This window comes from Malania oleifera, chromosome 3, assembly GCF_029873635.1.
Source record: "Malania oleifera isolate guangnan ecotype guangnan chromosome 3, ASM2987363v1, whole genome shotgun sequence".
Taxonomy (NCBI): domain Eukaryota; kingdom Viridiplantae; phylum Streptophyta; class Magnoliopsida; order Santalales; family Ximeniaceae; genus Malania; species Malania oleifera.
The window spans coordinates 87,607,064-87,630,712 of record NC_080419.1 but is presented as its reverse complement, the minus strand read 5'-3'; the positions used below and the strand labels follow the sequence as shown (position 1 = coordinate 87,630,712).

The following is a 23,649-nucleotide window of genomic DNA, read 5'->3' as shown; positions in this document are numbered from 1 at the left end:
TCTTGTTTATAATAATATTATTGTTTTTTGGATACTGGGCATGTTCTAGTAACAAACAATTTATTTTTTAAAAAAATATGGTTATGAGTAAATAAGCTCTAATTTAGAGAAATTTCGATAACCTTACACCAACCTGATTAATTACCACACACACACACACACACACACACACACATATATATATATATATATATATAATGATTTGTCATACAAGTTATAAGATTTCATTTTATAGTTTAAATTATTATTATCAATTGGCAAAATTTGCATCTTATTGTACTAACAATAATATTAGATAATTGTGCCCCCAGGGCTAAGCTCAGGTGGTGGAGCGATTTCCAGGGTGTGCCTCTCACGAGGTCAGCAATTAGCCACCCGGGATCGATTCCGCTCTGAGCTCCTGGTTTACCCTCCTCGTGGTGATGTGGGGCCGGATCCACGGGGCGTGGGATTAGTCGCTGGCCGGTGCAGTGGACAGTAAAACTGACACTGTTGACGGTAGGCGGATACCCGGACGAATCCAAAAAAAAAAAAAAAAAATAATATTAGATAATTGTCCCCACGACATGGCTCGGTGAAAATGTATCAACAAGTAAGAATGAGCATTAGAAGTTCAATTCTAGGTAGATATACTCACGGAGCCAGCAGTACCTGTGGATGGTGAGAGTTGACTCTGTGAGTCAGCGAAAACCGTGGATGTAGAGAGTTTTCTGTAATCTAGCGGGGAGCGTGAATGGTAATGAGGATGTGTCCTGAAAGTCGGGTTGGTTGAACGTTCAACTAATGCACAAAAGCCGTATCTGTATCCGAACTTTACCTTGATCAGCGAGACCTGAGGGCGAAGGACGCTAATTCGTAGGTTTGGTGACGCATCAGGGGGTCCATAGGGTTCGTTGGTGGCTGAAGTTTCAATGTAATAAAAAAAATATTAGATAATTTACAAAGAGTTTGATTCTACTTACCCAAGATAATATTAATTATTATTTGTAACATATAAAATATGTTTCACATACACCACATGTGCCCATAACTAAAAATATATTTCACATGTCACACGTACCCATAATTAATGTCCTAATCTTCTCTCGACGATTCCTTTTTGTTAGTACCAAAAAAAAAAAAATTAGTAGTAAAGGTGACTCTTATTACTTTATGATCAAATTCAATAATTTACATAACATCCGGAATTCATTACACAAACAAAATAAAAATGCTGGAAATTGCCACTGGATTAAAAAAGTATTTAAATATACTTCCAAATTTAGTTACCCTCTCCTTTGCCTTACCTCGAAGTTTAGATTGGGACTTTTTTAGAGTCGAGGGTTAAAAGAGTAATTTAATTTGGTCAACCGTTGGTTATTTCATTTATTTGAGGCTGCAAATTGAGAAAATCAAAATCAAATTTAAAAATGTAAAAAAATTAAATATAAATGGGTGAAATTAAGAATAAATATTCAAAAAATAAAGTAAAATAAAATAAAAGAAGAGAATGACAGGTCGACAGGGACAGAAAGTGAGATTAAATCTGAACATAGTGAGAGAGAGAGAGAGAGAGAGAGAGAGTGATTAGAGCACGAGGGCCAAAGGCAATTAAACGCGAGAGAGAGACAGACGCATAGAGAGAGAGAGAGAGAGAGAGAGTTAAACTATTGCTAACCACCGAAAAAACTTTAATTCCAACACCGACTGCGTGCCATCTCTCGCCGGCTCCGAGTTTCTTGGCCTCGTTACGCAGCAACCCAAAAAAAATTCCTTGGCTTTGCTTCCTCTGCAATCTCCGTTTCCCACAAACGCCGTTCTCTCTCTCTCTCTCTATCTCTCTCTCTCTCTCTCTCGCGTTTAATGCCAATCAAACACCAGCCAAGATCTCATTGTCTCATTTAAGTCCCAACACTGTTTGAGGATCCAAGGTGAGCAATACAGATCTTGCTCATTTTGTTTTGGTTTTCCGTTTCTGGGTTTCTTTGATTCGTGATGGGCTGGAGATACAAGGCGGGTCTGTTTCTGATTGGTGCTGTTGTTGTAATATGGGTCGCCTCCGCTGAAGTCACCCAGGTTGGCTCATTTTTTAACCTCCTTTACCCATTTGATTCGTTTTCAATTCCCTTTGTTTTGCCTTAATTGATTGCTGAGAGGGAGAGGGAATGGAAGTTTGAATCTTTGATATGCATTCGTTTGCTTAGGAGACTCACAAGAAATTGATAATTTATTGATTTTGAATGTTTTATTTTAATCCTTTATTTGATTTGGTCAACTCTACCTTAAGCATATGGGTCTACTAGGCTCGACTAGGAGGTTTGTTTTAATTCTCTTTGTCCCCGAGAAGTTGAAATTTCAAATTCTGAAGTATCGAATATTTTTCTTGAGTTACTCGGCGACCAAACGTTGGATGGTATTTTCTGCAGTATATATGGAATTCCTAATCTTTGCCTATTTTTCTTCAGTTTTCTCAGAAGCCAAACGAAGGGTTTTAGAATGACCATGTGTGTTGAAATTTCATTTATGAGTCTGTAAATTTATGTGTGGTTTATGTCCGATGGAATGGGGAGTTATAATTAAGTTCAGGGGGTTGAAACGGTCTTTCCATATCGATTGGTTGAATTATATACCTTTTTGCATAACTAGATATGCTATGTTTCTGAAGTTGTCTAGTGGATGTATGTAATGGTGCGTAATCCTTTAGCGTCTTACGTTTCTGGGGTACACAATAAGAGATTGCCAATGGAACGTCTTGAGTTTTCACTAAGACTGTTCTGCTTCAATTTGTGAACTGACTTTCACCTATACATATGCTAGTGAGTGTCCAAAATCATGTGTTTTGTGGGAGAAACGGGGTTTGTTGCTGAGGGGATGTGGGCATTCATATCTAAGCTGGCATTTAAAGAGCCGCTACTTTAAATTGGATGCTCTAATAATTATGTTTAATAGATGAAAGAGGACATTGTGCCAGAGGAACTTTGGATATGAACCCTTTTTAGCTTATTGTCTTGATTAAGCTGGACTGGCCTACAATATGAACCCTTTTTTGTATTTATATTACCTAACTCGAAACTCAAAAAGAAGCAGTTTGATCTTCCATTTGAAAAAAAGAATCATATTAGTGTGGAATAAATGGAATTTCAATTTTCAGTGGAAGTTGGAATAAATTTCCTTTTAAGGTGATATTGAGCTCTCAAGCCACCAAGTAGCCCTGCAGCTGGAACCATCCAATCATCTTAGTCAAGGTGGAATGATTTAGCATTTATGAAGCACAATCAGCTTCTTTTTTAAATTTTGTAGGCAATTGAGATCCTTTAGCAGAAAATTCTCTCTGATACTTTTCCAACTTTAGTCAGCAAACCTAGCATGAGTGCATATATTCACCTCACTCCCCCCATCTCTCTCTCTCTCTCTCGCTGATTCAATAAAGCCACATACTATGCATTTCGGCCAAGGTCAACTGATCAGAATCTGTTTCACAGGGTATTTTTACAGACTATAAGCAGCCATTTGCAGTGACGTATCTCGGAGCTTCTCTTATGGTAGTCTATCTCCCAATAGCATTTCTTAAGGATTGGTTATGTAATTCACTAAGACAGCGCTCTTCTAAAAGTGGTGGTAAAAATGCAGAAACTATGAATGAGTCATCTGGCAGGCTGAATTCTCCTCTAAAATATATTGGGGGACAGAAAGTCTTTGAGATGGAAACTCAAGGGACATTGACTAGAAAAGACAGTGAAGCAGACCTTGCTACTCTGGAAGAGGATCGGCCATTAGTTCCAAGGCGTAAAGATGATACAGAAGTTCTGAAACAAGACCGAGAGCTTACAACTAGGGAAATTGCAACTTATGGATTTTATATTGCTCCCATCTGGTTTATAACAGAGGTATGGCACTTCCTCACTAGTTTTTTCATCTTTTTTTTTTTTTTTCTTTCTTAAAAAAGAACAAAATTTTCAGTTTTGTTTGGTGAAGCATTTGCTTCTTTGGCATGAACTTATTGGGTCTCTAAAACAAATCTTCATCTTCATATAAATATATGATAAATGGAAAAGTACTCTCCCTGTGGATAGTTTTGGATGTACCTTTGTGTATCTTGATTCTTGAATTTAGGGATCGTTTGGAGCCACTTATACAAAGTACTTTTCTGGGAAAAATACTTCTTTAAAACTAGTCTGAGAATACTTATTTAAGTACTTTTATAGATAAGTAGTTTTTTCAGAAAAATATTTTTTAGAAAATACTTATTTTCCTTAAAAAAATTTGGAAAAGTACTTTTTGAAATAAGTACTTATGTCAATAAGTAGTGTTTGCTTTTTAAATCGTTCTAGATTAGGCTATAGCATCTCTCTTATTGCAGAGTTGAACTTGTCATTAGTTAAATCTCCCAACACATCTAAACAATTTTTTGGTGCCACTTATTTTGTTATATCCTTGTTCAGATGGCCCCAATACCTTGAGGGCCTTATGAGTAGGCATTTTTGCTTGAGTAGAATTGTGTAATTTGTGCTTGAAATGACTTGGGGGAGTCTTCTTATTCTTCTGCACTCCAGTGATGATTGGTCAGATATTCATGTTCTTAATAGATAGTATGCTTCTATTGTTGATATTAACTGCTGGTTAAACATGCACAATGCACGGGCATGTTGACAATGTGTGGGCATGTTTGAAGAATGATCCCCAATCTATGGTGCGTATAGCACATGCTCTGTGTGCCAATTAGCAGGCATCACATGACAGCTCTGTAATGTTTTCTTTTTCTATTGTATGCAGTATTTTTCAAATGCTGCACTGGCGCGAACAAGTGTTGCCAGCACAACAGTATTGTCTTCAACTTCAGGACTTTTTACTCTTTTCATTGGTGCATTCATGGGCCAAGATTCTCTAAATGTAGCAAAGGTTGTTGCTGTCTTTATCAGCATGGCTGGTGTTGCCATGACAACTCTAGGGAAAACATGGGCCTCAGATGAGTCTCAGTTAAATGCTTCAGGGTAATTCTTTTCTTCATCATTGTTGTTTACATTATAGTAAGCCCGTTTCCTTTGATGGAAGATGAAAGCATCAATTGCTGATGCTGTTCATTCTTTTGTTATTCTATCTCCTCTATAAATAATGGAGATGCAGAGGTCTTGCATAGTTAGCTATTCCTCAACTGGTATTTCTTGACACAGCCCCTTACTTTAGGAAACCATGGGGTGTGTTGCCAACAAGATATAGTGGAGGCTTTTGGGAACTGTTACATATTTACTCTTCCCAAGTGACAAAGCTGCTGCAGTTCTTTCTTACCATGGACTTATCATTAGTGATGATTTTCTTTCATATTTTTCTGGATATTTCCTTTTTGCGGATGTTCTAAGTCCAAGTATGATGTGATTAGAAGTGGTGGCAGTGGCAGGTCAAGGGGGTGGGCTTCATGTAAAAGAACATAAATGGGCCCTACTTTTGTTTTGGTAATGAGGATTTAAGTGGAATGGGCTGACTGTGGCCTGAAGCTGTTTATGCTTCACTTGATGAACTTGAGACCCAAATCACCACTTATTAAACAAAGATGTGCACATCATGCCACCCTACTTTTTCATAATATAGAAACATATGTTGTTTGACCTTTACATCATCGCTATTACCTTGTTCTTTGTAACCAAGTTTGGTCATTGACTGTTAAATTGTTGTACTAAAAAGTAGGGTGGCATGATGTGCACATCTTTGTTCATTGACTGTTAAATTGTTGTACTAAAAAGGAGGCTGGCATGATGTGCATGTCTATGTTTGCATCTGTAAGATTGGGTATCAATTTAGAAGTTATGTTGTTAGAGCGTTACAACACCTATATCACCTTGTTCTTTGTCACCATGTTTTGTGCATTGACTGTTGAATTATTGTGTTCAGAAATGGGAAACGCTCTTTTTCTGGAGATCTCTTTGGCCTTCTTTCAGCTATGTCATATGGCCTGTTTACTGGTGCGCATTTTCTCCCTTATGTGGCTATCTATGTTGTAATGGTGTTTTATAATTTAGTATGATTTTAGCATTCATTTTACAGTCATTTGCTGCAGTACTTCTCAAAAAATTTGCTGGCGAGGAAGGAGAAAGGGTTGATGTGCAAAAGTTGTTTGGATATATTGGATTATTTACACTTGTAATGCTATGGTGGCTTGGTAAGAGTTATTAACTAGTAACACATTTTTAATTGGTCTCCATGTTCTCATTTGGCATGGGTTTTTTTACTGACTTGCACATGCCTCCAGTCATAGGATTATTACATGCTTAGAGCTTATTTTTCACTCCCTTTTCTATAGCTTTGGGAAAATCTTGTAGTTTTTAAGACAATGTTGGTGGGATGTTTGGATGCTATTTTCTGATGTTGTTTTTTCATACTCATTTTAAGGCTTAGATTGTTTGTTATCAATCTTTTAGACGATACAGGCCTAGTGATAATATCATGGTTTCTGAGAATGCTATGCCTACCTTGGTGCTTTGATCTGGGCAAACTCATCCGATTTGTGGTAAACTTTGCATCTCAGATTGCGTGGAGCGTATGCAATCCAGATTGCCAAAAGTGGCAGTCCAACCTTTACATGTACTCAGTTTAAAAAAATTAGTGACTAGAAGGTAAAAATTGAAGATACTAAGAAAAATGAATAAAAATTTTTCGTTGATGAAATAACCAGATAAAGTAAGTGATCTGAATATATTTATTAGATTCCATTGTGCCTAATGACACCTTCAATATTTAGTAAGTGGGCTGAGTGCTTAAATAGTTTGTGCACACCATGATTCAAAACAGTCAACCCACTGAGCTTACCTAGCTAAGTGGCATCCCGTCTCCCTGCTCTCTTACCATGGTATTAGAGCCAATGATTGCTGCGGGGTCCTGGGTTCTATCTTGCTGTGTGCATTTATCTTCAATGTTTTAATTATCTTATTCGTGGGTATCAGTTATTGTTTATTTACCCCTCCACGATGCAATCAGACTGCATGTGCATGGTACTGTTGAGGCTTTATATATATTGTTGGCCCACAATGCAATAGCTTTTAAGTCAAATGCTGACTTAATAAATATGTCATGGGATTATGTTTATCCTAAGATATATCAATTGATGTGATTTTTCTTAAATTTGATTTTAGGGCAAGTCTTCACTCAATAGTAAGGGTGCCACACACTTAACTCAAACCTTACGGTCAGAGGTTCAAGTCACATAAATACCCTGTTCAAATGTGGAGGTAAGGCTGCATACAACAGTGAAACATGCTTTTCCCACACCCTGAATGGCGTGGGAGTCTTGTGCACTGGTCATAGTGTTCAGAGTACTGCTTAAATCGGATTTGATTGAAGAAGTCCCATCTAGGAAATTGTTTAGTCAAATTGCTAAGACCTGGTAATTGGCGGATACAATATGGGTGCAAAGCTAATGGTGTAACTATTTAAATGCATGAGGATTAGCCCTAGTGAGATTGAGATGATGTGATCATAAAATTCCATCTTAAAAAGTGTATGTTACTCCATGCAAAACCAACTGTAGATTGTTTATTTATTTTTACATATTCTGTAATGTCTAGATGTGAAAATAGAATATAAATATGAAAATTTATAATTGCTATTGGAAGCCTTAGATTTGGTGATGTAAAACACAAGGCTGGACCATGGATAGACCCTTGTCGATGATGGATTCAGGAGACTTTATCAAGAAATCATTGTGTCCTAAACCCAAATATGCCTTTAGCTAATGAGTAGTTTATCATCCGTGTGTAGTTTAACTTGCAGTAGGTTTATTTGTATCTGGGATTTGGTTGTAATACATTTTTTGTAGGGGTTCTTTTGTAATTTCATGTATCTTTAGGGTTTTATGTGTGATGTCTTGTGATTTAGGCCCCTTATAAGTAGAATGTAAAAGCCTTGTCAAAGTTAGCTTTTGACGAATTTGAATTGAGAAGTGAACGTGAGAGTTTTTTCACCCCACCTGTATCTCCTCCTTCTTCCTCCTCTTCTTCCTTCCTTCTTCTCCTTATTCCCCTATCCTCTCCCTATTCTCCCCTCAGCAGCACCTTTAATGCTGTTAACCACATTTTCTACTTTGTTTCACCATGCCATCGTTTGTAATTCCTGCAAGCTAAACCTCTTAATCATGTTGCTATATAAAATCTGTTATTTAACTTTTCAGTTTTAAAAATTGGTGTATAGTGGCTGCTGCATGACAATATCAATGCCTTTCAAGATGGTTAGAGGGTGATATCTCGAAAGCCCCCATTTTCACAACTCCGTAAACTGCTAGTTTGTGGATAACGACCATTGTGGACCATTATGGACTTTCATAGGTTGCTATGAGTCATTAGGCAGCAGATTTCCAAGGCCAAAAGAGTCACCTTTGCCTTAACTACCAAATATGTGACAGAGTCACACCTATGCGGCGACAAGACTACACCAAGTCCCGCCTGCTCATCCAAATACATGAAAACACTCTTGAATCCATTCAGTGTTCAAGTCTTGTGGCCTGACAGCCTTTCACAATACTTAGATGGTCACTACTCAAATGGTAAGGGTGTCATCATTACATCCCACGAGTACCGAGGGTAACTCTCGTTGCCAACAGCATGATCCTTGTGCAAGTGTACTTGCCACCAGCCATAAGCCATTGTTAAGATTAAGTGATCCCATACGCTACTTGAGACAAACATATGAAGGGTCAATGTCCCTTAATAGTTCATTTGGTATAAGCTGCCGCTAAGAGGAAGTGACCCTATACACTGCTTGAGACAGACATGCGAAGTGTCAACATCCCTCAACCTCAATAGTCCATTCAATATAAGCGGAACCACTTGATGGTAAACCCAAGGGCCAACACTGATAACCATCCCAACCCTTGGGTCGAAATGATGTGTGACCACATTTTCCAATGGCTTGTCCATAGGGTTTTGAATCCTACCACAAGCACAAGACGCACCTTGAGGAAGTCAAGAGCCTACCCCATTTGCTCCTTGGGGTGCTCACTTAGTGCCCAAATGAACACCGAGGGTAGGAGCTTATCTGGCGTTCCCTCCAAAGATAATTGGCTTTCTGTCTCATTCTTGTTCTAGCTTGAGTGACCATCTGCAGATTTGAAGAATCACACTTCCTTAGTCAGAACACCACATTTATAAGTTCTTAGATCTACCACAACATCATATAAACATTCAAGCACATCCTATGACTTCTCCATAATCAAATATATGTTTTCTGGAGTTACTTCCAAGCCACAATTGCATGCCCAATGAATCCTCCCAAGTCCCAAGGTTGCCCATATGACTCTCTTGCATGTATCACGGGTGCAAGAACATTACACCGTGACATTTTCCTTTGCTCCATCTTATCAATGTCCTTGTTGATTCAAACACACATCTGTTTCTGGCTAAAAACTTTGACAAACCAACAACAAATTCCATTGGAACATCTAGGCTCTCCAAGCCAAACTCCATTGCACACTATTTGCATCACTGCTCTTGAGGCAAACCCAGCCTTGAGTAAACCCTCATGGAAGAAAATCATTTGATACCATCTCCTAGACTGATATTCAGTTTTACTCTGAAAACATTGTCTAGATCATTAATTCCTCAATGAAGATGTTGCAATCATGGACACTTTTACAACACATTTCCATCTCATCAATCCTTGATATGGATTTGTATTTCATCCTTGTACTTGAGTGCCTTAAACTCCCTCATAAATTTAAGGAATTGATCAATCATCTGTTGAACCCTCTCCCAATGTTGACCTCAAATCCTAAAATTAACAGAGAACACCAATTTGACCCAAAAAAATTCCATTCAAAATGTTGTTCTAGTGATAGCTTACCACAATCTATATACTAAGACCCTTACATGTCGACCATCTAGAGGTCGTTCCTATTTCTTTCATCTACAAAAAAGCTCTTTTTGAACCCTTGTTCCCAAAAGATTCTTAGAGTGAAAGCATTCTTGCTTTCCTTCCACACAAGGAACAACATCAAGGCTTGATCACCATGTTTGAACCCCAAAAATTGACTTCACATCTCCATGCTACGCAAGGCGAAAACAGTCCCCTTTTGGATTCTCGATTTAAAACTCAATTGTCCGTCCCACACCTTCATCTCCCCAATAATGAATTAGGCCACTTTCAATATCACCCTACATTCTCTAATGTTAGGGCTCCGAGGGTAAAATTCATGACCCCAAATTTCTCGAAGTGTATTTAGTCCTCTTCTAAGTCACCATTCAAAAGTCAATCCTCTATTTCACATATCCACTATCTTGGTAGTGAAACATGCCACATCTAAAATCTTAGTTCACACTCTACATTTAAACCCTAAGACTCATTGTCCAATTCCCGCTTCAATGACAAGCATTTGCTATCCATTTATGCTTCAATATTCATACTCCCATGTGTAGTGCTCCATTCTCACCTCAAGCACTAGTAGTCACTTTGATGTTCTAATGTCAAACCTGCTCCTTTGTGTTTGACTTCCTATTTGGTTTCCCTCTAGCTTTCAAGTCTCAAACCTTGCAAAACTTTGAAGCCCTTTGGCCAAGTTGCATAAAACTCACCTGCACAAAATACAAAGGGCCCTTGGCCAACTCAACACATACTCTCTCTAGCAAACATGGCCCAATGCCCTCTTGCAAGAGTAAGAATAGAGGCCCTTAGGCCATCAACGCATAAGCATTAAGTTGTTAATTCCACAAGCTATGGTCTTCAATCGTGTTCCCACTTGAACTCAAACTGTAGACCTCTTAAGGTTCAAATGAAGTCCTCTAAGCAACAATCATGGTTCCCTTTGAGCCCACACTCAATAGGGTTTCCCTCAACTCACTAACCAATTTAGAGTTGCACTCGTCTAGCTCAAGGATTAGATACACAAAGGCTTTCACCATTCTCTCTTTCACAGATCCAAGAATCACACTTCTCTCTATTGAATACAAACATTTAAATGATTTTGGGAAAAAACTCTCAGAACTATCCATTTCCATAGATTTAAGAATATCACCTCTGCTATAAAGCAAGGATGCCACATAAATATGTGTTGATTAAAATCCAAACTCAAGTACCAACAAGATAGGAGAAGTTCTGTATTGTGGCATCAATGCTCGCCTTAAGGGCACTGGGGTTTCTCAAACATATTAGTTCCCCCCCCCCCCCCCCCCCGGCGGGCGCAAAAAAAACCCCTTATCCCCGCACCCAAGGTATAAGGTAAATTGAAGCATCTTTATTTCCACAAGTTAGTATATTGAAGGCCAACCTCAGCAAATCCGCATAATGTATACCGTGACAAGAGGGTACATCGACCAATGTACACCCTGGGGCGGATAGATCCACCACTCAATGGCATATCTCAAATTTCGAAAGAGAGCTGAAATTAACAGCAGTAGTTTTGCTTTACTCCACAAAGGAGTGACTTGCTTTTATACCAACTGTCATGGAGCAGTAGATTTCTAAGGTCAAAAGAATCACCTTTGCCTTAGTATGCCAAATATGTGATGGAGTCATGCCCATGTTGCAATGGGACTACACCACTACTCATTGAAATACATGGAGAATCTAGATTTATTTGGTGTTCAAGTCTCATGGTTTGACAACCCTTGACACAATTGAAATGAGCAATGATTGGAGTGATAAGTTTGTTCTGCTCACATCTTGCAAGCACTGACGGTAACTCTCATCCACAACATGATCCTTGTGTAAATGTGCTTGCCACTAGATACCCATATCATATTGCTAAGGGGAAGTGACCCAATACACTGCTTGAGATAGACTTATAAAGGGTTAACTTCCTTGAGTAGTTTAGTATAAGATGAAATTGCTCAAGGGTAGACCAAGGGCCAACATGAATACTTATCCCAACCTTTGAGTCAAGAGTGATATGCAACCACATTCTTTGTGGGTTGTCTATGGGGCTCCTAATGCCACACAGAAGCCTGAGAGGCTAAGACACATTTTGAGGATGTCAAAAGAAGCTCACCTCCAAGTGCTCCTCGAGTGCTTGTTTGGTGCCCGAACTGAACAAATATTGGGTGGTAGGATGATTACCTGGTATTACCCATAAAGATCATTTGCTTCCCATCAACATTCTTGTTCTAGCATGAGTGACCATCCATGGGTTTGAAGAATCATTCTTCCTTAACTAGGAAAAGACACATTTATAAATTTCCAAATCTACCACAACATCATAGAAAAACTCAAAGTACATCCTATGACATCTCCATAATTGAATCCATGTTTAGTGAAGTTACTTACAAGCCACAACAACATGCCCAATGAATTCTCCCAAGGTTTTCTGTACAACTCTCTTACACATGTCATGAGTGTAGGAACATCACATTGTGACATTGCCTATCATGATCTCACATTGAACATGTACTAGGGAGATTTTGGCCATATAAAGATGGTTTAGGCTTCAACCTTGTATGGTGCCTTTTATGTGACAAAGCTGCCTAGTGGGCCAAAGTGAACAACAGTTTATTAGAGTTGGCCAAGATGTTACACATGGTATCGGGACCACCTTGGGGGTATTGTCATGTGGGTGGATCCTACACAAATGTGTAGGTCTCACACAGAGGTGTGCGTCACTCTGATGAGTGCACTAGGGATTGGTCGAGAGAACCTATTAGGATCTCATATCAGATGTGTACTAGGGGGATCTTGGCCATATGAGGATGGTTTAGATTTCAACCATATCAAGAACCTTTTATAAGACAACAATGAAGTCTAGTGGGCCAAAGTGGATGCTCCCTCACCGGTGTTAGGTCGATACTGTGATGCTAAACTAGTTGTGAATGCCTAAATGGGGTTTTGAGCCCTCTTGTTGCATTTTTTTCACTATTTTTCCTATTCTAGTTTGGAAACTCAATTTTAAGTTGGCTTATTTTAATTGTTTTTGTGCACTGGGCTGCCTTTTTTTTTTTGCTTAATATTTGGTATTTATCTTCAAATAGCTCCCACTTTCTTTCTTATTAAATAATATAAATATTTGAGATACAAGTGCTTCAAATTTTAAAATATTTTTCTTACACTTAATTTGGAGATGAAAAAACCATTTTGTAGCTATGCTTAATGCATTTTGTGAATTGTGATTGTGTGAAATAAAATACAAACATTCTATATTTTCTATACTTATAGTGCAACTTGAAAGCTTGGTCACCTCAAGATGGTGTGCTAGAAACTGGCTCAATGCTGCTTTGTCAACTTCAAATCTCTTAGGCCATATTTTGGTTATTTATCCTTGTTAAATGCTAAATGATCTGCAAACAGCCAAAAGTTAATATATTATAATAAAAATTTATTCAAGTCAGACGAGCTGATTTAGGGGATATTTTTGCAATAATATATATGCCATTTTGACACGTCAATGTGTAACATAATTGTTGTCTGCGTGCATGCGAGAGAGAGTGACAAATAAAAAATGGCAGTGTAGTGAATTCACGAGCATAGATATCATATGCTTCTAGCTTGTTACAAATGGATTCATGAGCACCCCCACCCCCAGGGCTTTAGTGGATTCATCAAGTTGGAATTCATACTTCACATGAGGGTTTAATGAGCTTTTGCCCAAGTTTATCCTCAAAAGATGACAATCAACTTCAATGTGTTTTGTCCACTTATGGAAGATTGGGTTGGAAACTTGGAGGCAGTATTAATAGCATCAACTTCAATGTGTTTCATCCATTCATGGAAGATTGGGTTGGGGGCAGTATTAGCAGCATCTTGATTATCACACGTCAACTCAATAGGCTGAGAATGTGGAAAACTAAATTCTTACAACATGTTCTGTAGCCAAACAATCTCGTATGCAGTTTGGGCCATGGACTAATGCTCTAACTCAAAGCCACCACATCTTGTTTCCTACTCTTTCGGGATACCAAGTTGCAGCCAACAAAAACACAGTACCTGATTGTTGATCTTCTAATGGAAGGTGGCCTAGCCTAATCTGCATGTGTATATAGGGGTGTAATTGGTTTTATTTGGTTCAGTTATTGACAAAACCGAACACTGAACCAAACCCCTTGGTTGTCAAAAAAAATTAACTGAAACCAAACCGTAAACCATCAGTTATCAAAAGAATCAAACCAGTGGTTTTTCAGTTAGCTTCAGTTAAATTCCTTTTTTTAAAATTTTGAACTAAAGGAACAAAAAATAACCATTAATGGGCTGGCTGCGCAAGGAGCTGCTCTTAAGCCTGCAATTAAACTGCATGGCCCAGACTTAGGCTATTGGATTGGCTTTGAAGCCCACCACATGAGTTGGGAGAAGATAAGGTTGGTGTTGGTATTTGTAGGAAGAGAAACCCATTTCCTTCCCATAAACAACCAATGTGGGACACTGGAAATTTTGCAAAAGAGGCTGGGTTTGTGTAGGCTGGGGCACCGGGCAAGCTGCATTTCTTCTGCATGGAGAGGTGCAATTCCCCTTTACATTACTTGTCCCACATCGACAATTTAAGAGGTGGAGGAGCCCCTCCACATTTATAAAACACAAGCCCCATGAAGCTCTTCTATTAGGAATTTGAATTAAGATTTTTATAAACTGAAAATATAAAATATTTAGTTATCAATAGGTGCGATTGTACATTATAATTAAATGATAAAACAATTAATGAATCTAAGTATACAATAGATTTATCATTAATATTATATAAATTTATAACATAATTTAATTTAATTATTTTTTTTCGGTTTTCCTGCTCAATTTTCAGCTGGAAACCGAAACTGAATTTGTTTTTTTTTATTTTTACAAATCGAAACCACAATAGAAACAAAAAAACTGACCCCAAATGTATTTCGGTCTAGTTTTTGGTTTTTCAGTAATTTTCGTTCACCCCTATGTGTATACCTGAACATGAGTGGTACCCCCAATCAAGATAGAGGACCTCTCCTAGGTGCACTTAGGTATCTCAAGGTCTCATGAGTTGTTCTTAGGAAACAAGAAACTTGCTCATAACACTTGTTATGAAAGATATATCTAGTTAAGTGACAATGAGATAGTTTAACTTTCCAACAAGTCTCTGGAATCAGTTTGGGTCAGCCTAACAAATCACCCATGTCTGGCACTAATTTGCTGTTAGGGCCCTGGGTGTAGTTTGGATCCCAAAAGCCCAGTGGCACCCAAGGGCAGATCTACATTAGGCTGGGGATGGGCTATAGCCCCCACTGAATTTACAAAAAAACCAATCCAATAATAATTCATGTTATAGGCTTAAAGTAGCAGTGTTTTTTGGAATTGCACCCACTCAAAATGGGGTCTAAGTCCAAATAAACCAGATTTAGGGGGCTAATTCAATTTTAAAAATTTTTTATTTTGGAGTTGATTCAAATGAACAAGATTAGATTCCTATTTTTTCAGAAAATTTCATGAAATATTTTAGAGCATTGACCTTGTGTTTGGGAGAGGCCCTGGATTTGGATATATGTAGATTTGGAGAAAATGTAATTCAAAATTGCATTAAATTTTGTGCAAATCCAAACAAATCTAAATCCATGGCCCAAAATCTATGTTCCCAAACACAACGTGAGTTATTTTATTATGAGCCCTAACTCGAGGCAAATCCTAATTTGTTGTTTTTCATACTAAACCCTAAATTGTCTAGTCACTTATATTGAGAGAGAGATTTTCAATAGCATATTGCAACTAAGTTGATTATGGAGCATCCAAAACATGAAAATTAATCAAGGGTAAGTGTATGGTGTACCTCTTTTTTGGAATGAATGTAGTGAAAAATTGACCTTTGTTTTTGTTTTGATTAGTACCCCAACTCTTATGTCAAAATTAATAATATAATAGTTCATGATTATGAATGAATAATTTTAAAATTTTAAATCTTATAAAATATATAAATAAAAAATTTTAAAATGCATTATGTATGTATGAGAGCCTTAGCCCCGACTGACTTTAGGTCCTAAATCCACCAATGGTCACACCTGAAAATTCTGGAGCATACTCTCCCTGTTACAAAATGGTCCACATAAGATATGGATACTTCTTATATCAAAGAAGTATTCCAATAGCCGTAAATCTTTGGTTTGAAATTTAGTTTGTAGAAAATGCTTCAAGCTCAGGACACCTTGATTGTCATCACTAGTATTCACTAATTCATCCACATACACAACAAGCAGAATCCTATCGACAGCTGATATCAGTTTGGCGATAAAATATAGAGTGATCTACTACACACCTTTAAGATTGAATTCAAGTTTAAGTACTGAACAGGCCAAACCATGCTCTGGAAGACTGTTTTACACCTTTCTTGACTCAACAAATTATATATTTGGCAGCAAGTTGGGTCTTCAAGCAAGCCACAGATCCATCAAAATTGACATTCCTAGTGTACACCCTGTGGCATCACATACTTAACAATAGGAAGAGGTACCAGTTCCCAAGTATCCTTGTCATCTAAGGCATGCATCTCTTCAACTGTTGCAGCCCTCCACCGAGTGTGGGATAAGGCTTCAGGTGTATACTTGGGAAGTGAAACATGGATAAAGTGATGACAGAACAATAGTATGAGGGTGACAAGGAATCATAATGGAAAAAATTAGGGATTTGATGCTGGGTACAGGCGCATTTACCTTTCCTGCAATAAGAAGGTGAGTCTCATGGGAAGTGGGATCATCTAACAAGGACGCCAAAGGCATAGCATTAGGATCTGGAAAGGGCTCTCTTCCCTTGAGCTGTTGTTGTATACCTGCAGATGAGGATGATTCAAGTGACTAGAAGGATTAGATTGAGATGTCAATATAGGAGGAAGACAGGGATGAAAAGACCAAAGCCCTAAAGACTAAGCAAAGAAAAGGACTCTTTTAAGGTCAACATAACTCAGGGAGTTGGGATAATATGATGTAGATTCAGAGAAAGGTAAAATCAATAGAAAGAAACGATGTAAATTAAGGTGATAACATCAATATCCTTTTTGTGTACAAGAGTATCCCAAAAAGATACATTTGATGGCATGAGGATCTAAAAAAATATACATTTGATAGAATGAGGATCTAACTTATCCATGCCTAGACTTATGGACAAAGGATACACACCCTAATGTACAAGGAGATAGTGAGAAAAAAGGAGCCTTTGAGAAAGAGAACAGAATAGGGTATTTTACCACCAAATACGGAGGATGGCATTCTATCAGACAGGTGATGTCTATGAGAAACTATGATTCTGGTTTTTCAAAGTCTCAAGGGATTATTATGGTTCTGAACTGGTAGTGTTATCCAGAAACTTTACAGTGACTGCTATGTTTTCTGGTGACAGCTGGAGCTGTTCCTGACCTGTGGCGGTGTAAATGACCCTCCTACAGTGGCAGACATGCATGGGATTAGAGGGTCTAGAGGTTGATTTGGTCATGTTCGGAACTTAGGGTTTAGGTCTTGGGAATGTGCCCTGATACCATGCTGAGAATGTTTAGTAAATAGGAAACTCTAAATCAGCAAATAGGTCTCCCTCTATTTATGATGTGTGCCTCTATAATGACCATCATACCTTTACTAACTCACACTTACTAACACAGCAGTAACACAAAGCAAAAATGCCAAAATAACTAAAATAACCAGTAACTAATCTAACCGTAAGGATATCAGTTGATTTTATTATCTGAAATTTAGTCTTCTCCAATTTATTGTTTGATTTAATGATCATCTCTTCCCTTTGTTTTCCATTTCAGTGTGGCCATTGACCGCATTAGGAATTGAGCCCAAGTTTACCATTCCTCACTCCGTGAAAATGGAAGAAGTTGTTATTGCAAATGGCTTTATTGGAAGTGTCCTCTCTGATTACTTTTGGTATGTAAAAGCAATCTCTTTGTGCCTATAGCTTCATAAATTCAGACTTGAATTCAGATAATTCTTTTAATCACAAATAAATTCTTTCCTGATTAACATTTAGATAATTCTTCTATTGCTTTATACATTCAGATTGCTTTACAAGTTCTAATCATGATTCTCTTCAATTTTCCCTAGGGCATTATGCGTTGTTTGGACAACTCCATTGGTAGCCACCTTGGGCATGTCACTTACAATACCGCTTGCTATGGTTGCTGACATGTTGATACATGGCCGTCACTATTCAGCAATCTACATTCTTGGCTCAGCTCAGGTAAGAAAGTTGTCACGAAGTCGCAAAAAGGGGGATAGATATCAAGGGGATGGGTTTTTGCGCATAATATATTTAGGTATGTGGAATATGTTTTGTGCAGTATCTGCAAAAATAGGCTCCATCCATTAGGAGATTTTTGCCATGTCAATAATTATTCACAATGCAATGATTCGGACTATTTGACTTGAAAACTTCCTTTCAATTTTACTAGAAAACAAACCATGTAAAATTATCTTGAGAAAACAATAAAGTTGAAATGGGAAATACAACAGAACATCTCAGGTATTGTTGCATCCAAAGTTCCCAATCTTTAGTACTCAAAATACTGTTACGACTGCTGATGAATCCAAAACCTTCTTTTGCCCCTCTTTTCTATGCAAATCATACCATGCTTAACTATTTGCCTTCAAGTGGTTTCAATTTGCAGCATTACATCTTGTTGTAAATATGATTTCCACCATTTTCTCCTGCAATTTACACATTTTGGCCCCATATTTAAAATGGGCAAAGTCTTAGTTCAGTTATTTTAAATTTTCTTTTGAAAATTATCAGGATATCTCCATATTGCACTTTCCTGTCTGCAGAGAATACAAGTTTCTGTCCAATTGCAATGTGAAATGTATGCACAGACCCCAATTGTTGTTGGCTGCATATGTTACTTTCTATGTTTGGTCGGTGTTGCAGGTATTTGCAGGATTTGTAATAGCCACTCTTTCCGACTGGCTCACGAAGAAGTTGGGATTGTAGCATTTTACGTTGAATTTTCTGGTGCTTAATTTGGCAACCCTGATTCTTTATCATGGCTGTACTCACTCCACTGTGTTGAGTAAAGGCTGAAGGTTGGATTGTAATGTCTTCAGCAGGGTTAGTATGTAGAAAGGAGGAAAAAGGAGCTTATTGTACTGCAACTGAATTGTGCAAAAAATGAGTTGAAGAATGAGGTCTGTATTTTCACCATGCTCCTGTAGGAGTGTTGAGCCCTGAAGAATGTAATAAATGCTTCTTGTTCAAAGAAAAATCTCAATTATTTTTGCATTTTTATGGATGGTTGCATCAATATTCTGCCCCCCCACCATGGGTGCAATTGCACTTCTAATGACATCCCACTTGAAACTTGAAAGGAACAAAAAAATATTAAATACATTCAAGTATCAACGAAGATTCAATCTAGATGAAAATGGTAAAGATTATTTTGAAAATTTGTTTCATGTCAATGGAAAATGGTATCCGTTTGGCTTTTGCAGCAGAATACATTGATGCAGAACCGCATCGAGGAATTACAGCCAAGAGAGAATTTCAGAGAGATGGAGCAGAGAAGGAGATGCAATTTGGGGAAACTAAAGTTAAACTTCTCAATTTAAATGCATCAAAAACTCACTTTTACGTGGCTTATGTATCCTATTAAAAGAAAGCTCAAATCATATGAAATTATACATGAACTCCTAAGAATACATAAATTTATAGAAGAAATCTTAGAAAATACACATCTATTATGAACAAACTCCCAAATATAGATAATCCTAGTACTAATTAAACCTATACGATATAATAAACTAATCATCTAAACACAACAATTAACTGACCTTGTTCTTTTAAATTAGTCTCCAACAAGGATCCACCCATAGTTTGGTTTTGTCCTACATCACATCTTTTCCAATTAAAATAAATTTGGTTTAGAATTTTAAAATGTTGGAGGATTAAACATAGAAGCAATAAACTTGGACTCTTTAGAAGTTGTGAGCAGTTGATGCAAGAAACCTTGTTCCTTTGGTAGCACCAAAGAAAAGAGCTGAGTTGAGAAGTACCATTAATTAGCACCTTGAAAATGACAAACTCAACAATATGAATGTTTTGAAGACTCTTCAAACACATGCATTTCCTTGTAATGTCTTCAAGTTGAGTAACTTTGACATAATCAATATTGTCAAATTCTTTATCTTGGTTTGATGGCAGAGTAAACTTCAAAACAATCTTCTTATCATTATAGAGAGATACATATGTTTTCTCATGTTCTTGAATCATACCTAAATATATAAAGTATGATATCTCATAAAACATCATCAAAATAATTATCCATTCGGATAAGAACTTGACATCTTTCGTAAACATGTGAAGCATTGTTATGAACCTAAGATATCCCATAAGACTCTAGTTAAGGTTTCAAAATTTGAATTTGCATGAATGATCCCATTTCTAGAAATTGCATTTAAGGCATCTTCCATCAATAATGATTTTGTAAATATTCTCTCCAACTTTGAGAAAGGTATGAAATGTCTTGGTATTGTGCTTAAAGCATGACAAAAGTTATTCCTTATTCCAATTTTCCAACAAATTGTCACCATGTTATTAGATATATATCCCCAAAGGCATGCCCTTAACACAATTTGCCCACCATGCTTAAGCTACTTATGCAAAACAAGAAACTTGGTTCTCAATTTCTAATAGCTGTCTTCAATTTCTCCTTTATTTATCTTGTGAAAATTAACCCAAGCCTCAAATACAATTTAAAATGACAACAATTGGTCTTGATATACCCCAAAAGTATATCACCTCATAAGTCAAGAGGAGACTAAGACCTACATTGATGAGGGCAGTTACTATTCAAGTCAATCACCCCGCCGGAGCAATTGACGCTCGCCTTATAATGACCAGAGCCATCCATGCCAACAAGGTAATAATTGGAACAATTCACGCCCGCTCCGTAATTCACCAATAAATGACATATCACCCTCGGGTCAAACTCCTTCACTATAAATAGGGACTCAGAGAAGAGGCTAAGGTATCCCATTCTAAACCATACTTTACTATTGCTTCATACCTCTGAAAATCAATCCCTGACTTAGGCATCAGAGAGATCCCCTGGAGTACACCTCGGGTCCTCTAAGCCAATCTCCTCTTTGTCCTTTTCAGGTGATCGAGACCGGAGAGTTCATCGGAGGTCATTGACATTTTTATTCAGCAACTGTTGGCACCGTTTGTGGAACCACTTCTGAGAGGTGCACATCCTACCTTCGATCTTGATTCTTAAAACATGGCAGCAACCACTAATTCCAGATCAGACCCTGCTGCGGGTGATCAGTCACCCCAGTCTGTTCATTTTGCACGCGGAGACCATTCAGGAGTGATAAGGGAGGAGTTCCTTATCTTTCAAAGGAGAATAGAAGACTCTAGAAGAAGATGGAGGACATGTTCAACATGCTTTTACAGCAAAAGAGTCATGGAGAACCTACCTCTCGCTAGTAGCTAACTGATCATGATGCACAGGGGAAAGCAGAAGACCCAAAGGAGAGCAATGGATAAACCAACCCCACAAAGAAGGTGAAGGACGTGAACAACATAGGAGTCAATGAGCAATGATCAAAAGACCTAGAGAAGAGAATAAAAAAGATAGATCAAATAGAAAAAATGATGAAAGAGGGCTGAACCAACCCCTCTTATGGAGAGACTTCGTTAAAGTCATCGGATCCACCGTTCACCAAAGAAGTGATGGAGGTTCCACTGCCTAACAAGTTCAAAATGCCAACTTTTGAAAGGTATGAAGGATCGACTAATCTTGTTGATCACCTAGATATCTTCAAGGTTTTGATGCAACTGCAGGGCGTATTTAATGCTATAATGTGCCGTGCGTTTGCTGCCACCCTTAAAGGTAACACTAGACCATGGTACTGAACCCTTAAGCCTGGATCGATTAGCTCTTTCTCTAAGATGGAGCAACAGTTCATTGGCTATTTCATTAGTAGTTGAAGGATCACCAAAACCATGACTCATTTGATGAGTTTGGTTCAAGTGGAATAGGAGACATTGAAGAAGTTTATACACTGCTTCATTATGACAACCTCAGAGATCTACAACCTGAATCACAGGGTAGCACCGACGGCCCTAACCATAACCCTCCAACCCGGAGCTATCTTATACTCGTTAGGGAAGAAGCCACCAGCCGACATGGGAGAGCTGATGGCTAGGGTACAAAAATACATCAACTTAGAGGAGGTAATGGATACGAGGAGGGACTAGGATGAATTGAAAAGAAAAGGGGCTAAAGATATTGGAGAATCCTCTAGAGTCGGGAAAATATAGGAGAGTGGTAAACCACAAAGCAACTCTAGGGGATTGGGACATGCTAGCAAGTTTCAATCTTATACTCCCCTAAATGCGCCCTGCACCAATGTGTTAATGCATATACGAGAGAGGGATACGTTTCATGGCCTGCGCCTATGCGAACACCCTCATATAAGCAAAATATGTCAAAGTATTGTTAGTTCCACAAGGATCACGGGCACGATATCGAGGAATGCATTCACCTAAAAAATGAAATCGAGGCCTTGATAAAAAGAGGTCATCTGTTAGGGTTCATAAAAAAATGGGATCGTCGAAGGGAAGCTTGCGAATAGAAAAAGCCTAATGTAGAAGAGAAGGAAGAGCAGGTCGTCAGTGAGATAGCTATGATCTTTGGCAGACCAGCCAATGGTGGAGATAGTGAGGGGTACCCGGAAGAGATATGCCAAACATGTGCTCTTAGTAGAGGGAAGAAATTCGAATGGTAAGAAACAAAAGCAAGAAGACACTATCACCTTCGATGAGGAAGATGACGAGGGAGTACAATAGCCTCATGACGCTGCCCTGGTGGTGTCACTACAGGTGGCCAACTACAAGGTGAGACGAGTCCTAATACACAACGGGAGCTTAGCCAACATAATATTCTGGTCGGTGCTCCAAAATATGAAAATAGATAAAGAACACCTAAAAGCCATCTCCACTCCATTGGTTGGTTTTGGAGGAGACGTGGTACATCCGATCGGTACGAGCTGACTTCGAAGTTGATCGAGCGGGCATGGTCACACGACGAGATTGATGACGTACCTTGGGCTGCCTTTGATTCAGCCGATGTCCACAACATCATCCGTTATTTGTTTCACTATTTATACTACGATGGTGGCAACATGCAGAGAGGTACATGCATGAAATGGAGCAGGCTACCCGATTACCTGCTTCTTCTAGACCTCATCCTACAACGCAATATCTGTGCATTTGGACATCACTTGGAGAGGCGTGTCGTTCATCTATAGGTCCTCTACATCGTGCATTAGAATATGAAGTTTGATATTCCTCAACTCATCATGGATGAGATGCTTATGTTCCATAAGTGGAACGTGAAGAACCCAATATTGAGGAGGCCTACACCAAGGCCTATGCGCGGTCAACCAGCTAGGGAGCCGAAGAGGCCCCTCATTCTGTACGCCCAGCTAATCATGTCGATCTTGATGCGTATGAAGATCAACCTGGGTGATTTGGACGTGTAAATCCCTATTATAGAGGTCACCATTGAATGGACATGGCGTCAGAGCCTAAACTTGGTAGACATGGAATAACTAAAGGTTCACCAGTGGGCACCATTGAGGTTGAACTGGGGTCTGAGTTTTAGGTACCACTCGGAGTCTGCTTCCCAAGTTCGTTAGAGGCATTCAGTTTCCTAAGATTTGTAGCTCCCTCATCCTCACCTGCACCTACTGCGGCGCCTGTCAGTCCCCTTGAGCTTGTAGCATCTCTGTGAGTGTCCATTCAACTTGCTCAGTCCAACTTCAC

General features: G+C 38.4%; 1 protein-coding gene across 3 annotated transcripts; it reads left to right on the top strand.

Annotated features, from left to right (window-relative positions):
* The first annotated feature begins 1,598 nt into the window (after window positions 1-1,598).
* On the top strand, window positions 1,599-19,101 carry LOC131151030 (uncharacterized vacuolar membrane protein YML018C). Of its 3 annotated transcripts, XM_058102201.1 has the most exons (9): window positions 1,982-2,055; window positions 3,462-3,521; window positions 3,610-3,866; window positions 4,753-4,970; window positions 5,866-5,936; window positions 6,032-6,133; window positions 17,636-17,753; window positions 17,931-18,066; window positions 18,751-19,101. In XM_058102201.1, exons 3-9 carry the CDS (start codon window positions 3,615-3,617, stop codon window positions 18,811-18,813), a joined length of 960 nt encoding a protein of 319 aa, XP_057958184.1. In that variant the 5' UTR covers window positions 1,982-2,055; window positions 3,462-3,521; window positions 3,610-3,614; the 3' UTR covers window positions 18,814-19,101. The 3 variants fall into 3 exon arrangements, with proteins under 3 accessions (XP_057958183.1, XP_057958182.1, XP_057958184.1); XM_058102200.1 differs by having other exon boundaries at window positions 1,599-2,055; window positions 3,462-3,866; XM_058102199.1 differs by having other exon boundaries at window positions 1,599-2,055; window positions 3,462-3,866; window positions 17,931-19,101.
* Window positions 19,102-23,649: the final 4,548 nt, after the last annotated feature.